Source organism: Leptosomus discolor, chromosome 1 (genome assembly GCF_034619465.1).
Source record: "Leptosomus discolor isolate bLepDis1 chromosome 1, bLepDis1.hap2, whole genome shotgun sequence".
NCBI lineage: Eukaryota > Metazoa > Chordata > Aves > Leptosomiformes > Leptosomidae > Leptosomus > Leptosomus discolor.
In genome coordinates this window covers 4,077,667-4,104,367 of record NC_141391.1, presented here as the reverse complement: position 1 = coordinate 4,104,367, position 26,701 = coordinate 4,077,667, and the positions used below count along the sequence as shown (strand labels likewise).

Here is a 26,701-nt window from a genome sequence, read left to right as displayed (position 1 = left end):
GTTGCCAGTGGTCTGTGTTCATGCTGTTGATGTTAAGTTAGGACTATCTGAGGAGCGGATTGGCTTCCTGTTCATCCCTGATAGCTTCATTGGCAGAGGGTTAAAGGAACATGGAGGAATGCATCACTCAACCATTCCAGCTACATCAACCACTGAACGTGAGTCAGCATCCAGAGTGGTCATTGGTTGAGAGGGAAAACATCATCAAAAACCTTAAACTGATTAAGCATCAGAAAGTTGGTTAGAAAAAGAGCTTTATTTTTTTTTTTGGTCACCATGGTATAAATAAAGTAGAATTATTTTTTTTAATGGCATGGGCAATTAATCTTATTTGCCAAGAAAACAGGAGGGAGATAAGTTTTTTTTTAAAAAAAGAACAAGGTGAAAGAGAGCTGGTCCAGCCTAAGGGGAAACATTGCTGTGGATAAAATAGTATTGTGAATGGGCAGCAAAACTGCGAATGAAAGAGTTACAAGTGTGCACTAGAAGGGAAAATGTTTGATTGATGCGTCCCAGAATATTTAAAATGAGCTGTTAGCTCAACAAAATATTCTAGGTAGTACTGTGATAGGTCAGAGGAAAGCGCCCCTGTTAACATGGAGCTGGAGTTTAAAAATTAACAGAATACCAGACAGTGTGAAGAATGGGCTGAGAATCATGCGTAAAACTTGGGGGATGTTTTATTTTGGGTATGCCTATCTACTGCTCGTTTTGTTGATGGCTTGTTTGCCTTCATCTTGATTTTAGTGTTCACTGTGGTAGCTCTGTCTTGAAAGATAATGCAGACAGATCAGTAGACGATGGAGGACTGTATGAAAGTTTTTGCAAAAAAGAAAAGTTTTAGAGAAGGGTACTGTTCACTTCAGCGGAGATTTAAAAAAGTATACAAAGCAATGCTTCTAGAGATTTGCATTCCTTTTATATTGTGAAACCAGAAGAATGGTGTAGTGAATGAAATATCAGAGTAATTCAGATTTAAATGCCTTTCACATGTTCGTAATTACAATTGATTGCTGCAAATTATTAGTGAGGCCAGAGCTCAAAAAGATTTAAACACTACAGAGAATATTGAGTTGTAGTGAAAATATTTTAAAATAAAACTAAGAACGTGAAGTTTCTTGCTTCTAAGTTCAGCCAGGCACTAACTGAAAAGCAAATTTAAAGATAGCCCGGGGGCAGGTAATGTCACACGTGTGCCGTGGGTTTTCCTTACTGGTGTTGTGAAGCAGCAGATGGTGGTCACTGTCACACCGAGTGCTGGGTTGTACACACTGTGCCTCATCATTTTCTTTTCCAAATGCTACACACAAACACAGGTTCTACTGCCAAGGTTTGTTCTCCCTTCTCTCTACCTGTTTCGTGCCGTACAGGAAGGGAAGGATCTTCTGATGTCACAAGTTTTATGATTTCCAGATACTGTTGTGTTTTTTGGGAAGCCGGTTCAGTGAGAAGATTCAGGCGCGTGTTCAATTGCGGCACTTTCCTCCCGCCTGCAGCGCGAGCTGCCAAGCTCTTCCCTGACCCTGATAGCATCTCCGCGTGGTTATTTAGGTTGGACGGTTTGTATCTCAAACACGAGTTTTGAGTGATGGCAGTATGCAAATGGTAGCTGGAAACTCATCATCCCTTCAGGCCTCATCTTTCTTTCTAGCTCAGATTAAAAGTTGTGTAAAATGTGGCTCGTGGCAACCGAGCCCGAGTTATGGAAGGGCGAGAGCGCTGCCAGTCCGGCAAACTGGTCTCTGGCTTTGAGTCTGCCTAGACAGACAGTAGATAGTGTCGACCCCAAAGCTAACAGAGCTTGGCTGCCCCCTGTGAAGCTGCAACAGCCCCCAAGTTATAACCGTTTCTTGCAGTTAAAAGAATTACATGAGCGGGGGTAGATACTTTAATAGCGTTAGCAGGTCAAAACATGAGTTTGCTCGTAGAAGTTTATACTTATAAGTTGGGTGCTTCAAGGAATGAAACCTCTGTGAATCCTCCCTTTGTTTGGGATTCAGTTATCAGATTGCAGGAGGCCATAAGTGGTTTGGTTTTGCTTTAAGTCTAAATAAGTCTTTATTTTAGACCCAAGCTTAAGAAAATTGGTCAAAAACCACACTGCACTTTTATGTATTACTAGCACTTTGTCAGGCAACTGTCTCGGACAGTTTTGCTTCTTAAATTTCTTTTCTCACTTGCTTCCTGGGTTTCATAAGAAATAATGGGGGAAAAGTTGCTGCTAGCTGTGAAGCCGTTTAAAAGAAGCCTCAAATTCTGTGCTAATTGGATTGAACTTGTAAAATTTTTGGTTTGTGATCATGAATTCCTCTGTAGAATGGCTTTCATCCAGCTGTGTGCCTGCCCCCTTTCACAGAAATCTTTGTCAGCTACTAGAAACGTTGCTCTCTTACAAGTGTTTTGCTCAAGTCTCTGAAATGGGATGTCTCTCTTTCTGGGTATCTGATGGTTTTAAGAAATATTTAACATTTTCACTTGCATTACTGACCAATTAATGAACTGACAGTACCTTAGAGCAGAACAGACATGCGGTTACTTATTTCCAGCTGACAGGGAAGCGTGTTCTGCATTGCAGAACGACTCGTGTTGGCTTCACCTTCAAAGTTTGCTTATGCTGATCCTTAAAGGAAACTTGTGCTCACATAATGCTGCTGTTTGTAAAATACCGAATGCTTACCGAGTAGCGCTCAATTTTTCTATAGAAATTAGTCACGGCTGAATTTTTTGCAAAATACAAACTGTAGATCTTTGTAGCATGGTTGTATTCTTGTACTTCTTTTGGGTCCAGTAAACTAAAACCATTTTTTGAATGGGGAGACCTGAGTTTGCAGGGCTATGCTTTCAAGAAAAGGTGTCTGTGATATTTGATAGAGAAACTACCAAGAAACATTCACCTGTTGATATCATTCAACAGTAAAGTTGTGTAAATGAAAGATGAAATGGTGAATCCCAGAGTACCGGTGAGACTTACTTGAAGTGCAGGTTGAAGTGAGGAGAAAAAACACATGGTATTTTTAAAGTTGAACCTGAAAAAGGGCAGCAATGTCTTTGTAGGAGATCTCATCTGATAAATGAAAAAGTTATGAATCTTTCTGATTTGTGAGGGTTTTTTCTTCCCTCCCACTGAAGACTGAGGAATCATAACCTCTAACCTTGGTAATGAAACTTGTTTTAGAAAAGTGATTTTTTATTCAACTGGCTCTGATTTTTTTAATACTGTGTTTTTATTCAAGTGCGAGTTGTAGGAGAAAGTGATTTTATAGTATAATCAACATCCTTTTTCTGTTAATGCTGAAGAAAACTCTCAGGCAGTACCTGAGAAATTTAGCAAAATTGACACCAGAGTGGTGTTTCTAGTAACTAAACAAAGTAAGGAATTAGAAAGCATTTGAATTTGTCCTTGTTTTCAAACAGTGAACTGAGAAAGGACTTGCATTCAGCTGATCCTCTGACAGAACACATTGAAAGCAGCTTGTTACATTTGTTACATGGATAAAGCTAAATGGTGCTGAAGCCTTCTTCACTGATGTGTGCAACTCTGTGTTCATATGTTTACTCTTGATTTTCACTTTTTTCACTGCACTGAGGATACTCTTAATTTAGTTCAGTATACCAGGATGTGTGCTCTTTGACTTGAAGTTAAATGCTGCCGTGCTTAGGGAATGGATTTTTGGCTGCCAGAAATGCCTGTGCATGGATAAACCTTATGAACTAAGGTCAGACCTGCAATGGTAATTCTGTGTCTAACTGGGACCATAAAAGCTTAGGGAATGGTTTCAGAATGAGGTGTACCCCCAGTAGCTGGTAACACTCTTGTATCCTCAAGACCTTCCTGAAGACCTTACATACATTGGTTTTCATTGGAAAAACTTGCCAGACGCTCTACCACAGAATTAATCTCACCAAACGTATTTACCAGAGCTCAGATATTTACTTTAGGATGAGCTTCCTCTTCCTAAAAGTGTCTTTCTCTCCGTGGGCTGTAAATGCATTAGATGGAGCTAGCTCAGGTGTAAATATCCACATTAGCTTAGATGAATCCTACTGCTATACTGCTGCCCTGTCCTAGTTTTTAATGGCAAAACACCTAAAAAGTTCTGGGAGCTGGGAGTAGGAACTAAAGCTCAGGCTCCTTTTTCACAGGAATTAGACTTATGCTTCCTTTTCTTCTCATTTCTTTGGGCCCTTGATTCTTGCATTTCTTTTCTAGCTGCTTGCCTCGTGGCTGGGCCAACCTCTAGGAGTGGGAGTTGTAATTTTGAACCTTCTGAGAGTGAACGAAGGCACTGAATTGAGTTTTACCATTTCTTGAATGGCTGTGCAACTTCTTAGTGTTAGACCAAAAAGTAAATGTTGCTGACTCAACTCCTTTTGCTTACATCCTTTCTGGTGAGTGTGAACTTCCATTACTGTGATGGCCAGCAGTTGGTCCAGACTCGGATCTGGATGTAAATCTTCAGTTTGCTGCTGATCTTTCCAGAGAGAGGGTGCCTTTCTGAATATGTCCCTCTCCAGTAATTCCTATTGCAGAGTTGTAGGATCCCATCTGATCAACCTGCTTTTTTTTTTTTGGTACTAGGGCTCTGAACTCTTTGTGCTTTCTGTAACGCACCTTAGTGCCTAACACAGGCAAACCAGGGCACCTTAGGTCATCTTACATCTCTGCGGTGTGGGTCAGTGTGTTCTGCAGCCTGCTGCAAAGGCTGGCTCCCAGTGCCCCAACTGGGCATGCTGATGCCATCCACTGCAGCTCTGCCCTGCCCGTGTGGTCTTACAGTGGGGAAAAAACCCTCAAACTACTAAAATCTCTCTAAAGTGGACTTACCCCAGAAGCCATCGTCATGCATACTTGCACTGAGGGGCTGTGAAGCGCTGCAGAGTCCTCTATTAAAGTGTAATCTTCTTGATTACCTTTCACCTTTTGTCACACCTACTTTTTATTTGAGAAAGATAATGACACAATTCAGTGCTAAGGAAGGAAATGAGGATTTTCTGTTCATAGTCTAAAAGCCTTGGATAATTATTACAGTTCTGTTGGAGACTGAGGTGCCTCAGCAGGCAAGAGAATCCCGGAGTCATTTCAGAAGATCTTGCTTCCTTTTTACTAGCCAGAATGAAAGATACTCGTACTGCTGTGTCTTTGCTTTTATCAGCCGTGGTCCCAGCAGTTCCAGAGAGTCAAGTGCTTGCCTGTGCATGAATTAAGGATCAGCAAGTCAAGTGCTCTTGATTTGAGATAGTTGAAGTGCACGGTGTGGTCACTGCAAGTAATTTAACTGTGAACAATGGCAATCTGTTACAATTTCAGGTGTTTTTCAGTACCTGTTTTTCAGTGCAGCCTGCTTGTTTCCACTTGCTGCCACAGCCTGATTTTTCTCACTCATTGTTCATGTGTCCAGCGTTTGTGAACTGGAGCCTGTTTTTTGTTCAGTACATTTTTGAGGCAGTAAACTGGGTTTTTATTTGCTGTCTTTCCTTTGCTGGGCTACTTGCAGTTTCTCAAATAGATCATGTGCTATTTTTCTTGCATTGCTTTCAAAGTATTTTTCCTTTTTTCTTTCTTTACCTCCATTTCTTTTTCATTGCGCAGTTCAGCATGCTTTTCTTCTGAAATTTTAGGCTTTATTCTAACATCAGTCTTGCTTTTGTTAACCTTTCTGCTGTTGCTTAATGCAGTAGATTACAAAAACCCACAGCATTGCTGGAACTTAATAGCCAGAGAACGAAACAGAGAGGTGAAAAATTAAACCATCTTCTAACTGCTAAAGAACTGCCGAAAACCAGCTGAACTTCCGTGTAGGGATTTTGTTTTGATCTGTACGGTTTTTAACTCCAGCTTCAAGACTTATGCTGATGACAATGCGTATGTTTGGGGTTTTTTTTTAAATCTCAGTTTTGGATACAGTGAGAAGGTGACTGATGGTAGTGTGGGCATTAGAGAGCACAAGCATAATGAGATGGATTTGTGGGCAGTGGAAGTGGACAGAACAAAAAAAAATGGGAGGGAAGGGTGCTCAATAACAATGTTGACAAATAGGTGAGAAATTCTAAATATTTCAAAATAATCTCGTAGCTAAAATTAGAGCTGAGTTTTAAGGTCGTATCCCGTTTCCAGTGAAGACTAGTGCAGGGAAGTCAGTATGCCACCCTGATAGCAAGCTCTGGTTGGTTGGTGACCCAGCTTCCTAAAAGAACTGGGGCTGGACAAGGCTTTGTGGTTCAAAGCAGTATCCACGTTGGTCACAGTTCATTCGCAGGTAGCAGTGAAAGAGGTGGTGTGCTGGGGTCTTTGCATGGGGGTGAGCGGGAGGGGGGTTATCAGCAAGATAAAAATCTTAACTTTGCCAAATAATGTTAGAGTGGCGTGTGCTCTGAACAGTCCAGGCAAGTGGAGAGTCTTCTAATAGGTATTTGTACAGGTAAGAGTTACAAAGGTATTTGTATGAAAATGATGCAGCTGCTGAGCATCCGGATTTCAAAATACTTTTCTAGGATAACAGCATCATTTAAATGTCAGTGTGGTTTGTCTGTTTTTAATGCCTGCCAAAGTCTTTCTAGGAACAGGATATAAAACTTCTACTTGGTGACTTGTTCTTTCTGTTTTGATCTTTGGTTTAATTACAGCATGTCTGATTGCTCTTTTCATTCACTCCAGAGGCAGAACAGTTACTTTTTTTTTTCCCCCCCCCTTTCCTGAGTGTCTTTTTTTTTTATGGGCACACAACTTGGTAGGATGATAATCCTCATCAAGTGACTCAGCTAGAAAAGAAGATCTTTAGATTGTCCTTTGGAACAGGAACCACTGCTTTTTTGTGTTGGGAAACACTATAGAGGTCAAATGCTTCAAGGTGGGTTTTTTTGGGGGGGGGGGGTTCCATACCAAGCTCTTGCTGCATGAATATGGGCCGTCTTATTATCCCAGTTATTTGTCAGAGATTCACTAGTAACTCCTTGCTTGGTTCATACTAGAGGTTTTGTCCTTCCATTGATTTATCATGACAAGTTTGTACCAAGGCCATCACTTTTCTTTATGGCATATAACTATGGGGACATCCCACTTTCCTTATACTAGGAGTTGAGATAGAAACAAGTTAGGTAGTTCCTAGAGGAGAATGTCTATGCTGGCATAACCCAGGGCTGCTGCTGAAGGAGATCCTGTGCCCTTTCTTTTCCCAAGTGTTTTGCTAGCTCTAATGAACCAGATGAGGAACTTACCTTTGGTTGAAACTAGTCTAGAAGACAGAGCGTCTGCTGCCTCAGACTGCTCAGGAGACTTCAGACTTGCACACAAAAATGGAGGAGAATATTACAGATGTTAGAAATGCGGTCACTCGTGTATTGGGTGCTCGTGTGCCTTTCATAAGGGATGCACCTGCCTGGTTTTAAGGAAATTTGTGCCTAAGGGACTTGTCTGGAAAGCAAATGAAGTGCATGGATAGCGTGTGGTGGGCTAGGAGGTAAATCTGCTGTGTAGTCTGCAGCTCTTCATCATCAAGCGTCTGAGCGGGTGCGCTTGTCTCTGCACGTGCCCCTCATGCGGCTTCCCCCAGCACTGACGGCGGAGGGAGCTGAGCACGGTGCAAGCTGGCTTGTAGTTGCTGGCCGTTAAACCCGGTGCCCAGGGTGCCGGTAGCCGGTACGCATCGGGTTTGTGTAGGTTCCCGTGAGCCAGCTTCCCTTAGAGAAGAAGGGGAGGTGGGAGAGTGTTAATGATCCCATCACTCAGCTGCCCGCCTGCTTAGCGTGGTTTTATTTGGCAGCGAAGTCACAGCGGACAGAGGTGACTTTGGTCAAGGGAGGGAGGTGAAAAAAGAGCAAACTATTAGCGGAAATATTTGCCCTGTACATCTCACGAGTCGCTTTTTTTTTTCTTCCACTTGCCAAAACAAGTTGCCATGGAAAAAGGTGTAACTAGTATAACTGGGAAGACCTGTTAGTGTTCGTGAAGCATGAAAATCACCAGGAGCCTTTGCATCCCAAAATGTTACTTCTCGTTCCCGTCCCCCTGCATCCCCACAGCGCGAGCAGCTCAGTGGGCTTTTCCCTTAACGTGTGGCTTTGCAGTCCACATCGGTGCCAGGGACTCTGTGTACACCACGGTTCTCATCTTCCCCTCTGCGTCCAGCTCTCCAGGTCTACTTTGATATGGAGGTTTTTTATTTGTAATAATTTTCCGAATAACAAGTTCCCCCTATCCTTCCTCCAGGCCTAGGGCTTTGTCTGTCGTCCACACTTTCTGTTTTCCTCCTTTATCTCAGTTTTGTTTAGGTGAGTGTTCAGCTGTGAGCAAATTCATTTTGGCAGGGAAAACAAGTAGAGGTGAAATGGGATTATGGTTATATGGGAAGGTGTTAATGGGTACCTTAATCCTTAATCTGTGGTTCTGCAGGTGTTTGGAAGTTACAGCTCTTCTAACCAGATGATGGGGTTTCCACGTTTTTTGTACTTTTTCTCTTCTGTTTCAATTTTCTGTCTTTCCCAAATTTGAGCAATGTGTGACTGATGTATGGAAGTTCCTTGAAATGCTGGAGTAGATCAGATAGTGTTCAAAGGATATTGTATGGGGCCTGGACAAGAGCCTGCCTTCCAGGAAAGTGCAGGACAAATTGGCTGAACTCCACCAGAAACCCTGTAATTGTATATACAGTGACTCTTTCTGACTTGTGGCTTCTTCCTATGAAAAGTCTATATTTTTGAATATCTAGCAGATTGCACATTGGTTTAATCATACTTGATTCTTTAAAAACAGGTTTTTCTTTTAAAATAGTACTGTACAATTTTTATCTCTGTGCACAGAGTCCTGGCATTTTGTCTACCGCTTAAGTGTATTCTTGGAAGGTTTTAGAGAGCTACTGTGTTACTTTCCAGAGACATCAAAGTTTAATAAAAGTTTGAGAGTATCATTCAGATTTAGGGTTTTTTTGGTATATATTCCATGACACTTTTTTTTTGGCCAAAACCTTATGCAGAATGGCTATTATGCAAGAAAGGTGCTATGGCTTGTTTCTTCCCTTATGTGAAACTTAAAAAAAATGCAAAATGTTATTAGGTGATTAAGTGAGTTCCTGAAATGAGTGATACATGTCCCACTTGAATGGAGATGATGTTTTACAAAGGAGATTATAGCGTACTGTTGTTATTTAAAAAAAACAACAAAACAAAACCAAAACCCACCACCACAACCTAAAAGTAATTACATCTCATGTTCATTGTCTTTGGTGTGTTACAAGTAGGATTGGAAGAGTGTTGTAAAAATGGTCCTTTTTGATGTCCCACTTCAACGAACTCTTGTCAAGAATTCTCTCTATATTCTGAACAAGGGTAAGTTAATTTAAAGTTTTGCAGGTTCAATGCATTTCTAAGACTGAAACGTGAGTTGTTACTGGTGCACTTGTACGCCTTTGCCAGATAAAGCTTTCTGGCAAAGGAGGGATTTTCCACCGCTCCTGAGCCTTCCTACCACCCCTCCCTGAGCTGGTATTTCTGGGCAAGTCAGGTGTACGCTGCTGCATGTGATCCATGTATTATTTACAGTTACTTAGGTTTCAGTACAGAGCTTGTTTCTCAGTCCCATAGGCTTCTGCTCCGCTGTGGTTCAGGCACCCTGGCTGGTCAGGCTGCCCTTCACACACTCCCTGCTTTCTGCCTGCAAACTGGACATTGGTTTTCTTCTCCAAAACTCCCACATCATTCCTGAGAACAAGGAGGATAGTGTGCAATTCCTCTAAGCGCTTACTGGGGAACTGGCGAAAAGCCAGCCTAGAGATCCAATCATTAATATTGTTATGATACGTGAAAAACATCTTGAAAGGGTGATAAATAAACAGAGATTGGATTTGAAATGTTTTGTGAAGTTTGTGAAGATAACCACATCAATATGTCATCAAGATCCTAGAAATGCGAGAGCCAAAACACTGGAATCTGAGAAAAGAAGCGAGGTTTCTGTAGGTACTAACACAAAACACAGTAAGTGCTGACCAGCGGTGTGCAAAATTACTTTCCAATTCTTGCTTTTTTAACATCCTCCGTTTCTCTTAAGATGACTAACGCTAGCAAAGATTTTCTTTGGTAACTGGGGAGTTGATTATTCGCAACAAATCACCCATGCCTCTTTAAACTAGGATTCCAATCAGTATGTACCCATTAAAGAGATCTGATTAAAAACAAACAAACAAAAAAGGTGCAGAACAAAAGCTTTGATCCAGCAAGGTTTTGAATACTGTGGCTGAGTTCCATGTCACACAAACAGAAGCTGAGGTTTAATTGTATGAGTTGACTTGGATAGAACTGCTCATGTGTATGAAGCGCTTTGTGCTTAATTTTGTTAGTGCCAAGTGCTCGGCACCTGTCAGGGTAAAGACCTTTGATCTTGTTCCTTCTAAAATATGTGGTAGTTTAAAGTTATGAAATGCATCAGTTTTCAGGAAAACCAAGGAGGAGATGTGCTAGATTTCTTCAGTGTGTGATGGTCATAGAAATAATATAAATGGAATAGAAGAGAAAAAGCCAGGGCTAGTTTAGAGTTGCTTATGAATTATCTACGTTGAAAGGAGGTCTCTTTTGGGGGTACCAGGCTGGTACTTTATGTATTTATTGAAGGAGTTTATTAAACTTTGGGCTGCAAACCAGCAACGATGACTGACTGCTGAAATTACCCAAGTGTTTTCATCAAACTGATATTTTACCAACTTGGTATGTTCACCTGAAAGTAGAGGCATTTGATCAAAAGACAAGTATCAGTTAGGTGAATTCAAGTTGAATACTGAGATGATTCACACAGATACTCAAACGTTGTGTAGGTCAGTAAAAGAAGTAGCATCTCAGTAATGTCTAGTTTAGAGCAAACACATGTGGTGTCCCAGCTGTTTGTCCTGTGCCAAGTAATGTACTGGACCAGCAGAAAAAAACGTACTCATAAATTATGATCATAAAAGTTCTTGGGTTTTAGACTTTTGAAGTATGTGTGCATGGAGTAATGAAAATGCTTTCAGAAAATACAAATACTTGCAAAGTTCATTTCCTTAATTTTTTCTCAAGAAATTACAAATGAGAAAGCTCACGTCACTGGGCACAGAGAATTGCAATAATAATCGGGATCCATATTTTTTAAAAGTTGTACTACTTGCTGGCTGATAAAATTGGTGTTCTGCAGATTTGCCACTTGGTGGTGCCAGATAGGTTTACAAATCACAGATGTGAGCTAAGTTGAGATGTCAAAGTTGTATCTGAGGAGTCTGTGCTAAAAGAGAAGTAAAATTTGGTTGGAAAACTTTGATTCTGTGATGGCATTGGGGCAGCTATACTCGGCAGCAGTTCTGGTGTCCATCCCTCAAGCCCCAGGTCTCCAGTCCCCCTCTGTCCCTCCAGTACAAAAGAGAGTAAGTATATAGCGAAGCTACATCTCTGAGGACAAAGTTTCTGGAACGTATCTCCCATGCCACGCACCCTGCCAAAAATAGTTTGGATTCAGTGATATTCCAGGATGGCTTTGGGGTTTCTGGAGGCAGCTGCAGGTGTGCTGCTTGCAGTGGTATTTTTGTAGGTGTTTGACTGGCATAGCGCTTGTCCTGTTGTTTTAATGCTGCCAGAATTTTTACATATTTATCGCGGAGATCTGTTTCCTTGAGTTGAAGGAAGGGCACAGGAAGGGCAATGGTCATCTAAATGTAAGTCTAAACAAACAGACCCACGTGGTTAAATTAACCTTCCTCCCTCTCTCAGTTGCGGGGCTGCTCTTCAGCAGACTTGAAGTCACTGTGTTTTAATAAAAGTTCTCTGTTTGTCACAGTGTTTCAGTGTTATCAGTGTTTAGCAATAAAGTATATTTGTACCAGACTTCATAACTTCTTTTTTTTTTTCTTTTTTTCTCTCTCTCTCTCAATACTGCAGTTCCAAAAGAATTGGTGGAGCTCCACTTGAAACTGATGAGAAAGATTGGGAAGTCTGTCACAGCAGACAGATGGGAAAAATATTTGATCAAGGTACAATATGCGCGTTGTGTTCTTCTGCAGTGCTGGAAGCTGGTTATGATGAGCTGTTGTGTCAGCAAGCCCTGGTACGAATTATGGCGAGCCTTGGGCCGTGTTGTGGCCCACACCGATCTGCGTGCCCAGACTTTAGTTGCGTAAGGTCCCAGCTTAACTTCCAGTCTGCCTTGGCTTGTGTGGAAAAAAAAAAATCTCTGAAAACACAGGATCTTCTGCATGTAAAAGAGCGTGCAGCTTCGTACCTGGTAGTAAAATACTCTTTTGAGCATCAAGACCCTAAATGAAGGAGATCTAGTAGCCTGCAAACGGGCTAAATTCAGCAGAGATTTACACAGTAACCATTCATTTGTGTATCAGCTGTCTGGATGTGATTGAATTATTGTGATTTGGTTGGTGTTCATACGGGGACTGACCATACAACGTTCTCGTGGCATGTGTTAATAATAAAGTATTGCAGTGATTTATATTTCCATGCTCAGAATGGCACAGCTGAGATGAAAATGTAGTTGTGCATCAGTAAAAACGGAGCATCTCGTTGTTTTGCATAATTCTCTACTGGTATTTTAATTGTGGCTGTGACATCGTTGGCACTTTACACACAAATCATTTTCAGTTTAAAGAATTTACACTGCTTCAGAAAATAAAAAAATACAGATATTCAAAATGGACAGGTTACAATTTCCCCTTTGCATATGTCCCACGTGTCTTTTAATCCATAAAAATGTAGTCTTGGTGTGGTCTGTACAGCCACGACTGCATCTTCTTTAGAAATACAGTATTGTGGTAATAGCCACGAAACAAATAAAGGCACTTGGCAAATCCCATTGCAGTTTGCCCCCTTAAGTGTTATATGTTTTACAGAGACAGGGATTTCCTTAAGTTTTGTGTAGTCTTGGGATGATGATGTTTTTAGGACTGAGGGCATGTCAGGGAATACCCTGCTGAAGGCCCCTAGGTTAAATCTGATCTCTTAACCAGTTGTGAAGTATTTATGATGATGATGATTTAAAATAATGTCATAATTTATGTAACTTCGCATTTGACCAAGTACTGCAGTTACCAAATTGTGTTAAATTCCTTAATATTCTGAAAAGCCATTGCAGCAAGCTCAGAAAACCCAGCTCTGACTGGTGAACTGTACCCCAGTGAAGCCACTTAGCACTTGTAGGGTAAGCAGAAAGCACAGGGATAAAACAAGGTTATGAGGGAGTAGTTTGGAAAATCTTCCTTTAGCAGGCATTGAAAGGATGGGAAAGTGGTAAGGAAACCCTCCCACACACCCCTGTTAAGACCAAGTAAGCAGTAATAAATTCTACTTCATTTAACAGTCTCCAGAGCTAACTTGAAGATTATTCTAGCCAGTGGTTCAAAGGAACCTTGAAGAACAAAGGAATTTGAATATAACTCATTAGAGAGGTATGCTAATATTGTCCCCATTTCAAAGGGGTATAATTAATTTAGAAAAAAGAATGAAGAGTATTGGGAAATGCCACAAAAGCTAGGAAAATCTGAAGAGGTGTGGAACTGTTGAGAGCATTCTTCTGAGATGCCTGCACTGTTGTTCGACATATTCTTGACATACTCTAAGAGGCAACGTTGACCTGTTTTTCCTTTGTTAGAAACTACTGATAGGTTGCTTTGATGAAACAGTGTGGTGGGTTGACCCTGGCCAGATGCCAGGTGCTCACCAAAGCTGCTCTGTCACTCCCCTCCTCAGCTGGGCAGGGGAGAGAAAATATAATGACAGGCTCCTGGGTCGAGATAAGGACAGGGAGATCACTCAGCAATTACCTTCATGGGCAAAGCAGGCTCGACTTTGGGAAAAATGTAATTTATTACCAACACATCAGAGAAGACTAATGAGAAATAACACCAAATCTTAAAACACCTTCCCCCCCACACCTCCCTTCCTGGGCTTAACTTTGTTCCCAGTTTCTCTACCTCCTCCCCGCAACGGTGCAGGAAGACATGGAATGGGGGTTGAGGTCAGTTCATCACACGCTGTCTCTGCTGCTCCTTCCTCCTCAGGGGGAGGACTCCTCACACTCTTCCCCTGTTGGGGACCTCTCATGGCAGACAGTCTTCCATGACTTGTCCAATGCGAGTCCTTCCATGGGCTGCAGTTCTTCACAAACTGCTCCAGCGTGGGTCCTTTCCATGGGGTCACAACTTCTGCCAGCAAACCTGCTCCAGCGCGGGCTCCTCTTTCTGTGGGTCCACAGGTCCTGCCAGGAGCCTGCTCCAGCGTGGGCTTCCTGCAGGGTCACAGCCTCCTTTGGGCATCCACTTGCTCTGGTGTGGGGTCCTCCACGGGGTGCAGGCAGATATCTGCTCCACCTTTAACCTCCGTGGGCTGCAGGGGGACAGCCTGCCTCACCATGGTCTTCACCACAGACTCCAGGAGAATCTCTCATCAGGCGCCTGCAGCACCTCCTCCCCCTCCTTCTGCACCGACCTTGGTGTCTGCAGAGTTGTTTCTCTCACATACCCTCACGCCTCTCTCCAGCTGCAGTTGCTGCTGCCCAGTAACTTTTTTCCCTTTATTAAATACGCTATCCCAGAGGCGCTACCACCGTCGCCGATTGGCTCGGCCTTGGCCAACAACAGGTCTGTCTTGGAGCCGGTTGGCGCGGGCTGTGTCGGACACGGGGGAAGCTTCTAGCAGTTTCTCACAGAAGCCAACCACTGTGGCCCCATCGCTACCAAAACCTTGCCACACAAACCCTTTGCAAACAAGATTTGATATGTTCTACATGGGACCATTTTCTTACTTTGGAAGAAGCTTAAAGAGGATGACATTGAGACTTATGTGCTCTTAATATTTCTGCATGTATATATTAATATGTGTTGTTTATGTACCAACTGTTTGTAAGATACGCTTTATTTGACTGCCCTGCTTATAAAGAGCATCATAAAAACCCAAGTCTCTCAGCTGTGGCTGGTATCTTGACAGACAAATATATTTTGAGATAGGAAGTGACCGGTGCAGTTGAGAGTTCTTCCCTTTCCCTCTTCTGATGGTGAACCACCCAAGTTGGCTCACCGGCATACACACGGGTCTTTTGGGGAAGAAAATGGCTATAGGGCTCCAGGAAGGTGACTTTTCTCCTCTGCACAAGGAATGTACGTGGTCGTGTATGACCGAGGTAAAGAAATTGCTTATCCTGAACATCTTAAGAACTGAGAGGAACTGTCTGGCTTAGCTGGTTTTTGAGAAACGCGTAGTTGAGTTAACTCAGATTGCGCTGTCTGCTGGCAAAATGCTTTACCTGACTATTGTCAAACGTATTTTGCATTTTTATACAGATAAGATTTCTCTGGACTGGTCTGTCTGGAACCTTCAACCCTGAAATCGGCATGTTCTGAACACACTGTCTCTTCTGGTTGTTAGAATTCAAGTGTCTGTAGTCCCACCAAGCAGACTCCTCTGCTGTGTCTTTCACCTTCCCATTTTCATTGTTTAAAGTGAACGTTCGGAGCATGGCGATAGGAAGTGTCAGATGCCGTCATAGCTGCTTTGGAAATATTTGAGAGATGTTTCAGCGTGTCTTTTGCAGGGTGGAAAGGTGCTGGGCACTCCTTAGCGTGCAGAAGCCAGCTGCTCCTGCAAGCAGCAGGTTTTCGATCGGTATGAAACGTCCCCTCTATGAAGGCAGAGACTTAACGTTTCAGTGGAGCCTGAATCAATGAGGTCTGTAGTTCATGGTTGTGACAGTACTTGTCAGGAGAAAGCACGATCATCTGGTTTTTGATTGTCAAAATGTAGTCATTTCCATTTGAACAGATGCTTCATCAGCTCTGATGTCTCGGAGCTTCTGCTTTGACAATCACACGCTTCTGCATCACATGAAACTTCTCATTATTGCTTTCATACTTAATAAGTAATGAATAGCGAACGGTACATGCCCTTAGCAAGGGTTTTGACAGCCACTTCGCAGCGTTCTTCACGTCACACGGTTGAAACTGAGAGAGAAAGCAGAGTAACCTTTTTTTTTTGTGAGCAAGCAGCGATTGTCTCTTGCTGTGAGCTTTGGCTTTGCGTCAGGGAAGTACCCACGTAAAGTTCCTCAGAGCAGGAAAACCTGCTGTCTAGCGGGATTCATTGTGACCAGAGATCACGTTCTTCGCTGTTCTGTCGGTCGTAGTTTAACGATGGGAGGATGATTTAGGTGTGGCTGAGCCGATCTAATCGCAGGCTTACCCTTGGGTCACTTAAGAACCGGTGTCAGTACTAAGGATAGCGGAGGACAGGGAGCATGGCCGTGGGGACGGAGGAGGGGTAGCAGCCCCTTTCTTGGTTTTAGCCCACGTGGAGTTTTAAAACATGAATCGTCTGATCTGTACTTCTGGTGGGTGAAATTTAGGGTTATTTTTGCTGCCGTTACCAGAGAAAGCCGCTTTCAGATGCGATTTACAGGTTCTCGAGTAGCTTAGTGACTGTATCTTGTGTTTAATACTAATTTGGTGGTTGGGAGGCTACGCTTTCGATTGAGTCCGTTCAGTTCTGCAGATTGAAAGGCAGCAGTTCCTCGTGTGCTAATTTGGACAGTTGTGATTCAACACTGGCACTTCAGGATAATCCCGACTGGAGATGTAGCTGTGATGAGCTTTCGCCTCCTCCTAATGGCTGTTTCCCCTAGAATAGCCTCACGGATTGGAGATCCCACCAGGTGTCCTCAATTGATAAGCAGCTCTTCTCTGTTCACGAGAGTTGTCTGTGAGCGTGTCGGAGTTGTTTAGGAGGAGAGGGAATTGCTTCTCCACTGTCATTACTGGAGCTCCTGCTGATTCAATCTACTCATCCTCTACTGCCACTTTCTTTTGGTGTTCTTTTTTTTTTCCCCACGTTGGTGTAATTGAATTTATTTGCTTTAAGTAATTGAAGTCGGCTATACTTAACGTTATTTTAAAATATTTATCAAACAGCTTGAAGCCAAATATATTTTTCTAAAGAATAACAATTCCAGAGTGAATATCAGTTGCATTTGTTATCTGCAGTACAGTTGTAGGACTTGGGAGGCCCCAGGAGAGCTTGACAGCTTACGTGCTCAGTGCTGTAAGGACACGTAATTAAGAAATCGCATCTGCTCGAGAGAATTTGTATTCTAACTAGATAAGTCAGAGATAGAAAAATGGGAGATTTTGCACAGCAAAGACAAGAACACCTTCCCAGTTCAGAGTAGTGCTGCCTAATTTGAGAAGCTTAGAGAAGTTGGTGGTGATCAGGACCTCAATGATCATCTCTCCCATGCCAGCGCTTCTCAACCTACCCCAGTTCTGTGTTTTTATTTTTCCCTGAGGCTTTCTGACCTGCAGTCCTGAAGAGATCATGTATAATTGTCACTGCAGTAAGGTACTGTTAATATAAAAGTTTAACGTTGCTTTTATCCACTAACCCTAGTAATCTTGCTTTGTTTGTGACAGATATGCCAAGAATTCAACAGCACTTGGGCTTGGGAGATGGAAAAAAAAGGATACCTAGAAATGAGTGTTGAATGCAAACTGGGGATTCTGAAGGTACATTCATCAGCTAAGTTTCTGAATGACTTTTTCCTCAGTTGCTTAAATATCTTGGAGATTTTGCTTTCTCACTTAAACATCTTGCAAATTCAGCCTGCCTGAACCATAAGCAGGTACATTAAATGTAGAGCTGCTCTTGTAACAGATATGGTGCTCATTGTAGTGGGATGGGCCCAAACTGAAGGTAACACTTTGCATATTTTTCACACTTTGTATTAAAATGGTTTTGTCAGCAGCTGTTTGCCTGTGCAGTACACTTTTAAAAACGTTTATTGGGTTGCTGAATTTCAGAGGCAAAGATGGGACTTCATCTTTTCAAGTCTTGAGAAAACTGTCAGGGTTGGTTCCAAGTTATGGATGTGTTTTGCAGTAGAATGAGATCATTTGTACTATGGAGAAAAAAGAAAAAAAAAGAAAAAGAAAATAAACGTTCTAAGCTGGCCAGGGAGAAACAAAACAAAACACTTCTCTCTCATTTAAAAACAACATGGTCTGGAACCCCCCCCGATAGCTATAGCTGACTCACAGATCCAGTAAGAAGAGGCCTAAAAAGAAGTTCCGAATTACCCTGAAAGATAACGAGCAGATTTTCTTATTTCTGTTTATATTTTGATATTTTAACAGTCTTTTTACTTTGCAGTATCTCTGTGAATGTCAGTTTGATGACAATCTAAAGTTTAAGAATATAATTAACGAGGAGGATGCCGATGCTATGCGCCTTCAGCCCATTGGTCGAGACAAGGATGGACTGATGTATTGGTATCAGCTGGATCAAGAGCATAATGTCAGGATGTACATAGAAGAACAGGATGACCAGGATGGATCCACGTGGAAGTGCATTGTTAGGTATTCCTTTTTCCTTTTATTTTTTTCTTTTCCCTAATTTTGTGGCGTTTTTAGCTATTTGTGACTGGGGCTCAGAAGTGTATTTCAATAAATCTCCCATTTCTCACAGGGCAGGATTCATGACAGTGGGATTTTCTGCCTTCACATGGACATTTTAGTGAAAAACCACGTACAGAAATAACTCACTGATTTGTTGGTAATAGCCAACGTGTAATTTGTTTTCTGCTTAATCAAGCTGCAATGGATAAATGGAAAGGGTTCCAGGAGAAGGCTGTCTTGAGGACGATGGCTCCGTGTTGCTCGCTGGCCAGCTAAATGCCTTAGGAAATGGAGGAGGACTCTTGTTTCTTTAACTTCTGCTCTATTAAGAAAATTGCAAGTGGACAGTTTTGTTCTTGGGGGCATTACATTGCAGTTTTAGCTGCATGGAGCCACAAAACTGTTGACAATACAAATAGGCATGAAAAATCTTCCAGAGTAGAATTCAGCTCATAGATCACTAAAGATGAGGTGTGTGGTGTTGATACAGACCGATGTGTACGTGACTCGGTGCCTCCAGGTCTCACTTGCTGCAGATTGGTCTGTTAATATTTTAATGATATTTTAGCTTCAGGTTTATGGGGTTTTGTGATTCTTGTTACGTATTTTGTTTCTTGCTGTCCTCCCCTATGCAAAATACATGGAAACTTTCTTACTGGAAAAAGAATTAGTTTGAAGTTTGTTTCGTATCTACTAGTTACCCATTTTTAGTTAATCTCCATGTAAACTTTCTAAGCGTGATTAGTTCCAAGTGGATTTTAAACTGGACTCGGCAGAATCATTTCTGACTTAAAAAGTACATAGAGATGTGAAAATAGATCTAAAAAAAAAAAGTCAAATGATGGGTTTTTTTCTGTTTGTAAATTTTAATTTTTATATCTGTAGCTTATTTACACATCCATAACTTTAGTAACTGAGAGAGTCATACAAAACTGCTTAAACCGCTCTCAACGGGCCATAAAATGATAAGCATTACTACCAGTGAAATTTAGACAGCTGTTGTGGGTGAATAAAGTAAATGTATCTAAACAAAGCGGTCAAGAGCTGAGGGAGGTTTATCCCTCTTCATGCTTTACAGACTCCAGAGATCAGTGCCAAAGCCAGAAGAACTGAGGGTTCTGCTGGGAGAGGTCTGACACTCCACACTCGCAGCAGAAAAGCAGAGTAACGCATTGTAAAGTCTGAAATGGTTTTAAACCCGTGAGGTGCCACATCTCGGGGCTGTTGTGCTTCCAGACTTCCTTTTTTTTTTTTTCTAGAAACCTGGGCAAAACAAAGTGCCAAGTGTTGACTTTGGAAAAAGAAAGGCGAATGCCTTACTATTCCAGTCTGTTACGAAAACAATGACTGTTTTAGCATCACTCCAATTCATTATACCTTCAGGTCTTGATTTTTATAGCTGGATATCCAGCTTAGATGAGGAGTTACAGTGCACTGAGATTGACATGCATAGAGATGCACGAACGTTTTCTCACTGTCATAACTCGAGGCGCTGGAGTTTTCTAGACAACTTTGTATTCTTTATGACACGTGTGTAGGATGAGTACTCGCAAAAAGCATCTAAATTACTTGATTGCATTTGAAAATGTCACTTGAATGAGGTGGTTGCCCCTTTGGTGCATGGGCAGAAAACTACAACTTCTCTCTGCTCAGAGGAAAAGGAAATTGCAAAGAAAAATCAGTGAGGATTGGTAAAAGGATGATAAATAAAAGAAGAATAGTAGCAGCTTGGATCCAGACCCAACAGGACTTGAGTCAAGATAGATAAGGTCCTTCCAAAAAAGTGATTTTATTTTGGTGTGGATAAATTGGAAGGTTTCTGGCTGCGAAGTTGGAACCAGTCTGGCTGGACAGGCATTTCGCTGTGTTTTATGTAAGGTTTTCTTTTAAGCAGATGGTGTTTGTTTATTTTTTTCTGAATCCCTTTGGGGTAAGTGTCTTATCAGACAATATATTCTTTTCTCCTGTCATCTAGGAACCGCAATGAGCTTGCTGAGACCCTTGAGCTCTTGAAAGCACAAATTGATCCTGCCCTGTTGAAAAACAACCATGCTCAGCAGGAGAATTCATCACGTGAAAGCCCGAGCATAGAAGATGAAGACACCAAAAAGGGTGAAGAAGCATCTGCACAAGGTTTTCTGCCTTCTTTTCTCAAATTTTAAATGTCGTGCTGGGGCGTGTTGGGGTTTTCAACTTCTTGTAAAGCTACTGTGTTAGATCAGGACTTTTTTTAAAAAAAGAAAAAGTTTCAGTTCAAAGTCAATTCAAGTAATTATTGAATGCTTTGAAATTATAAATATTTTTGGAGTTCTAGTGCACATTCAGACTCAAGAGTTTATCAGAAAAGCTGCGTATAAATTGTTTTCTAAGTAATTTGATTTTTGCTGTACATTCTGTATTATATTGTAAATGTTCATCGTTGTATGTTTTTGTGGGGCACTGAACTGTTGCCAAACTTTTCCTGTTCTCGCAACATTAAAATTGTAAAAAGAAAAAAAAAAATCTGTTTGTGCAATGCCATGATTGAAATCGTTACAGTGTTGGGTGTGTTGTTTGGTTTTGCTTTTGAGTTTGAATCAAAAAGGACAGGTTATCTCCTCAAACGCTTCACAATTGACATGATTTTTTGGGAAGACAGGAGCTTAAGTTTAAACAATGGCAAATACTAAAATATTTTAGAATTGAAGTGGTCCTTAGCTGCCTGCACTGTTCTCATTAACAAAGAACCTTTTTTCCTTCCTTATTATCATGTCATTGCACATATTTAACAACTTCCCTGATTTGTTGCTTTCTGCATTGGTTTTACTAAGTATCAGCATCGGTTAGCCTGAAGTATTTTATGTTGGGTGAATCGGATCTTTTTGGGGTTAAGAAAGCTAAAAGCTTGTTATCCCAAGTAATTTTACCCCAGTTACTACCTAGTATTCTCATTTTGTTAAAATACAGGAAAAGATTTTCACAATCGCAGACAAGACCTAAGGATTCCACTGTGTTCGCGTGTTTCTTCAAATCCGTGGAATTAGGCAAGGCCTGTCTTGGTTCTGAGTGTCAAAGAGAAAGACTTGCTGATTTAGTTTCATTCTTTGCCACAAGCAGTGTAGAACAAGAAATAAATAAAACATTTAGATAAAATTTGAGTTGTGGAAGCATTAAAAGACTTCTGTAGAAACTGCAGTAAATCGTGACAAACCAAGAGAATTGTCTTTCAGTCCAAGGCATATCCAATGTCTGACTGTGTGTGTAAGTGAGACCATAACCTGTGCGCCTGCCGACACTGCAGGATTAATTCCACGTGCTGAGCTCGCCTTTGTCTCACTAAAAATCGGTGAAGCCAGCCTAAATCATCAGTTGAGATCTCTCATTCAGCTACGATTTTACTTTACATTGCATTCAGGTGGAGCCACTTGAAAACATTTCAGTGAATGTCCCCACTGCAGATAACTCCCTAAATCCTGTGGGATGCTCACCTGGGCCTGTACTCGCTGTGTATTGATGCAAAGTCGTTCCCAGGCACTAGTTCCATGTATTAATAGATAGTGAAGGGATGTCCGTGTGTGGTGATTTATGTGCAGTCAGCGTCTTCGCAGAGCGCTGCAGTTGAGAAGCTCAAGTAATTATTCCTATTAGTCCAAGGACAAAGCCCTTCTAAGGTACAGGGAAAACATGTTGGAAGACCTGAAACCTGTTTGCTTTGGCCACTTCCCAAACAGCATTAAATTAATTTATACAAAAATAAGGTAAACTGAGCCAATACTTACTTTTTTTTTTTTACTAGCCTGATTGACTCGAATAGTGTCAAGACAACTTCTACATTGACTGATTTTGTATATATGAAATACTTTATGAGCAGTACAGGGAGTTAAACTGTAGAACAACTGTTGATTGTTAGTACAGAGAAGTTTTGGGGTTCTGGTGGTCCTTGATGGAGTCTGGGAGAAGGCAGTAGGTGAAGCGAAGAAATAGATGAACGAAATTTAGACAGAAAGGAGTGAAGGGAGGGCAGGAGAATTCAGAAGACATGGAAAAATACCTCATTCTTTGTGTTACGGACACATGTCTTTAAAGAGGCAGCGTTTGTGTTCCAAGGGCTCAGAGTGGGGACCACTTCTATGAAAGGGAGAAAAGACAACCTTCACCCTTCAAAATGTTGTCGCTTGTGGTGCCTTAGAGATGCATCTTTCACTGCTGTACTAGTTCCTGAGTCTTATTTGGATGCACGCTTTGTATTTGAAAATATTACAAAATCTGTTACTTCTGCCTCACCACTCCTTTCTTCTGTAAAATGCTTATTTTCCATAGTGTAACTAAGTCAGCTGTCACATACTTTCCCCTGTGCATTTCTAACCACTTTGTGAAGCGCTCATCTTAGAAAAAAATGTACACTAGTGTGGAGGGAAAGGAATGAGGTAGAAGGGAAAAATAATCTTTTTGTTTGGAGTTATGGCACTCCAGATGGTAGAAGATGCTGTTCGGTATATGTAGTGCTACTATATTTGCTTTTTCTAATTAGTTCTATTGCTAGCTGACTCAAAAAGTATGGTAAAAGAAAAAGCCTGAGGTATTAAGAGGCTGTGGTAATGATAAATAGTAGGCTTAAGTACATAGTAACAAACCAGAAGTATGGTGTCTTCTGAATGCTGGAACTGTACTTGAAGCCCTAACGCTCTAAACCTGACTTAGCAAAGTAGGCATAACCTAATTCTTCAAGCTCTGCAGGTTTTTCTGAGATATGCTGCTACTCGCTCCGCTTGTTTTAGGAACGGCAGGTGAAGTGACTGTAGAATATTGTTGGCTATTTGTGTTGTGGTAGTACCTATGTAGTCATTTTCCAGAGAATCTAGATGAATTTCTCCATAAGCTATAATGTTGAATGTCTTCTCTTTTGTCTGAACGGTTGAAATACAGTAGTTAAGTATTTCTTGAAATAAAACCGTGCACAAACAGGGGATGGATTTCTGCGTGGAAATTCACTTGAAGACCATGGAATCTTATACTGTGTTCTGGTTTGTGAACTAATTTAGCAACTCCAGTGAGACTTCAAGTGAACGCTTCGTGTGCTCTCTGCTTAGGTTTTATGTATCCTCTGAAAGTATTGTGGTGGTGCTAAAGAAGGGGCTGAGATGTCTGTGTAAAGAAGGATAAATCTAGACTGCTGCTGCTAGCTTCTGAAATCTAGCTTTGTCTGGATATATAATTAAACTGAATTGTGATTCTGTAGCTGAAAATTGGCAACCCACTCATTTAATGACAGTATTTGATAAGCCAGACTCCTGATAGTTCCGTGAGAGAAGATTCATTTGCAGGGCACTTTGGGTTGTTGGGTTTGTTAGATATGCCTTTGTTTTGATGGATGCTCTTTGTAATCCTGTAGGTACCCTGGTTGTTTCATAGTTGTTTTTCTCTGTCAACAGAAAATCAATTAAAAATCAAAGAAGAAAAAGAGGAGGTGGAGGAACAGTCAACGGAATTGGAAAGCCTTCCTCTTCCCGTGGTCAAAGAAGACGAAAATACGCTGAAAACTGAGAAGGTGGAAGAAAAAGAAATTATAAAGCTGCCAGTAATAGTAAAATTAGAGAAACCTTCAGAATACAATGAAGAAAAGCAAACTGTCAAAGAAGAAAGTGACTCCTTTAAAGAAAACGTCAAGCCTGTTAAAGTAGAGGTGAAGGAAAACAAAATAGAACCAAAAGACTTAAAAGAAGTAAAAAGTTGTACGGACAAAATAGCAGTTCATGAGCCAGAGAGGTTAGAATTTTGTGTTAATGTCAAAACTCCCCAAGAAATTGTGGAGAAATCTGTGGAAGAAAGTGAGAAACTTAAAAATGACCAGCAGGCAAAAATACCACTTAAAAAGCGCGAGATCAAGCTGACGGATGACTATGACAGTCCAATAAAGGGGCCTCTATGTAAATGTGTTACTCCAACAAAGGATGTCTTGAAGGAAGAAGGGAAACCAGAAGAAGAAGCTTTTAAGAGAGTGCCTACAATTACTGCTTTATGTCCCGATGGGAAAGTGCTAGTAAATGGAGAGGTTAGCTGTGAAAAAATATCCCCAGGTGTCATACAAAACAGTAAGTCGGAACATTCTGCTGGCACAAAGGAAGACAGCAGCTCATTAAAAGAGAAAAATGGAAAAAGTGGGGAAAAGGTGTCAGACTCCCTAAATTCCGTTAGTAAAATTATAAAAGCCTGCGAGGTTGAGAAAAACGCAGTAACTGTGGTGAAGGAAACGGGGGCTGTGGTCTCTGAGGTTTCTAATCAGAAAGTGCCTTTAAAGGAGGAATCTAGTCCTGTGGAAAAAGAGTCCCTTGACAGCACAACCACTGACACTGTAGTGGAAGAGTCTGCAAACTCTGAAGACTGTGCCAAAACATCTGAGGAGAAACTAGCCGTGAAAATCAAAAAGGACAAGCTGCCGCCGCCCAAAGAATGTTTAGAGAAGCCCGCAAACACATCTGCTCCTGCAGAACTGCCCAAGCTTGCACTGTCTGACGAAGAGCCTTTGAAAAGTAAAGGTGACTCTGAGGAGAAACCCGATTCTCCAAAAGCTGCTGAGATACCCCCTGCATCTACTTCTCCTGTTACTTTAGAGAAACCCGTTTTGGAAAAGGAGGGCTCTGACAGTAAAACGGCTCCACCTGAGGAGGGCAACGTAGAAGAAAAATCCAGCCCTGAAAAACGAGAGGGAGAGCCAGAAGCTGCCAAGACAGAGCCAGATAGGTTAGATGATGCCCATGCTTCTAATCTAGAGGACTCCTCAGACAGTAAAAAGGAATCCCCAGTACCTAAAAGCAAATTTAAATATAAGCTAGTTTCTGAAGAAGAAAGCTGTGCAACAGACAATAAAGAACTAACTTCTGAAAGACAGAAAGAAGGAATTAAATTAACAATCAGGATCTCCAGTCGGAAGAGAAAGACAGAAACACCACCAGAAGAGGTCAGCATTGGCCGCACGTTAAGGCGATCTCCAAGAATATCCAAGCCTACTCCAAAAGTTGTGGAGACTCGGGATCAGAAACCTGAGAAAAAACGACCTGAAGAGGAAGAGGAGAAACCTGCAGCAGCACAAAAACCAGAACGAAAAGAAGATGCAAAAAAACAAGAGAAGGAGTCAAATTCTAAGGTTAACAAGGTAATACAGTTTTATTACCCGGGAATAATGAATACCCACAGTCTTATCTATAAGGAGAATATACTTTTACATAGGAATATTGAGGATTATGTTCCTTTGGTCAGCTTTTGCAAGAAACTAGCTTTGCGATCCAGTTAGTGGACTCAACCAATTTAAAAACACCCCCTAAGAGAGTGGTAATATCTGGTGACTTACCAGTTTATAAAATCTGTCACTTAACCTAAACTAAGTAGACCAAGTCAACCGGAGTGAATTCTTCTAAAAACTGAAATGATCAGACCTGAGTCAGTCTGGCTGAGTGGCTGAACGGAGACTTCTAACTCCTGTGGATTTACTAGATGGATACTTGGTGGTGTCTGGTGGGTCAGGATGATCGTAAGCCAAAAAGGAATCAACAAATGGTGAAGAATAAAAATAGTATGACTTCTGTTTCTAGGTGAAGCAAAAGTTATTGTTGTGGTGAGTTGATGATATAATTTAGCTTTTCTCATACGTGGGATATAAAACTTTGGGTGGAGGTATCTCTGTTCACGATAAACTTTCGCTTATACAGCATAGATCTTAAAAGTATGTCAGGTATATATATAACCCACAGAGTTAAACATGCATATGTCTAGAGTGCTTTGAAGTCTATCTTAATTGTAAACACCTTTTATTAATTTATCTTCCACTTTTTCTGGATATGGAGTACAAAAGAGAAACAAGGAATAAAAAGGCTGTACTTGAAGTGCTCTCTCTTTATATCAACTTGAAATACTATTAGTTTTTCCACTGCTATACATTTTCTTACTGATTTTGAAGTTTTACCATGACATTCACTTATTTATCAAGTTTCTTTCACATACTCCTACATTGCATAACCTTCATAAAATGAACGGTTGATTTTTCATTGAATGATAACAATCTATACTGAAAAATTCTGTTATATAAATAAAAAAATGAAAAGTAAATTTTTCATTTAAAGATTTTCATTAGAAGTGAAAGTAATAGTGATTGTAAGTCGTAGAAGTAGTTTTAACTTGAAAGTACTGTTGCTGTAGGTGTTCTAACTTGATCTCTTTTTTTGAAAGATAAAGAGATCTGAAGATGCTTACTTTTCTAGAGAGATTTTAAAATAAATATGGTAAAGGGGGAAGTTTGAATCTAGTAAGCTTCTGTCATTCCATCAAGATGAAAA

General features: G+C 41.1%; 1 protein-coding gene across 1 annotated transcript in view; it reads left to right on the top strand.

Annotated features, from left to right (window-relative positions):
* RSF1 (remodeling and spacing factor 1) overlaps positions 1-26,701 on the top strand; it is a 62,870-nt gene that overhangs the window by 12,109 nt on the left and 24,060 nt on the right. Inside the window, exons 2-6 of the mRNA XM_086475639.1 lie at positions 11,890-11,981; positions 17,412-17,504; positions 18,148-18,353; positions 20,368-20,525; positions 23,804-25,524. Of these exons, the coding sequence (XP_086331765.1) occupies positions 11,890-11,981; positions 17,412-17,504; positions 18,148-18,353; positions 20,368-20,525; positions 23,804-25,524 (2,270 nt within the window). The remainder of the gene's footprint in view (positions 1-11,889; positions 11,982-17,411; positions 17,505-18,147; positions 18,354-20,367; positions 20,526-23,803; positions 25,525-26,701) is intronic.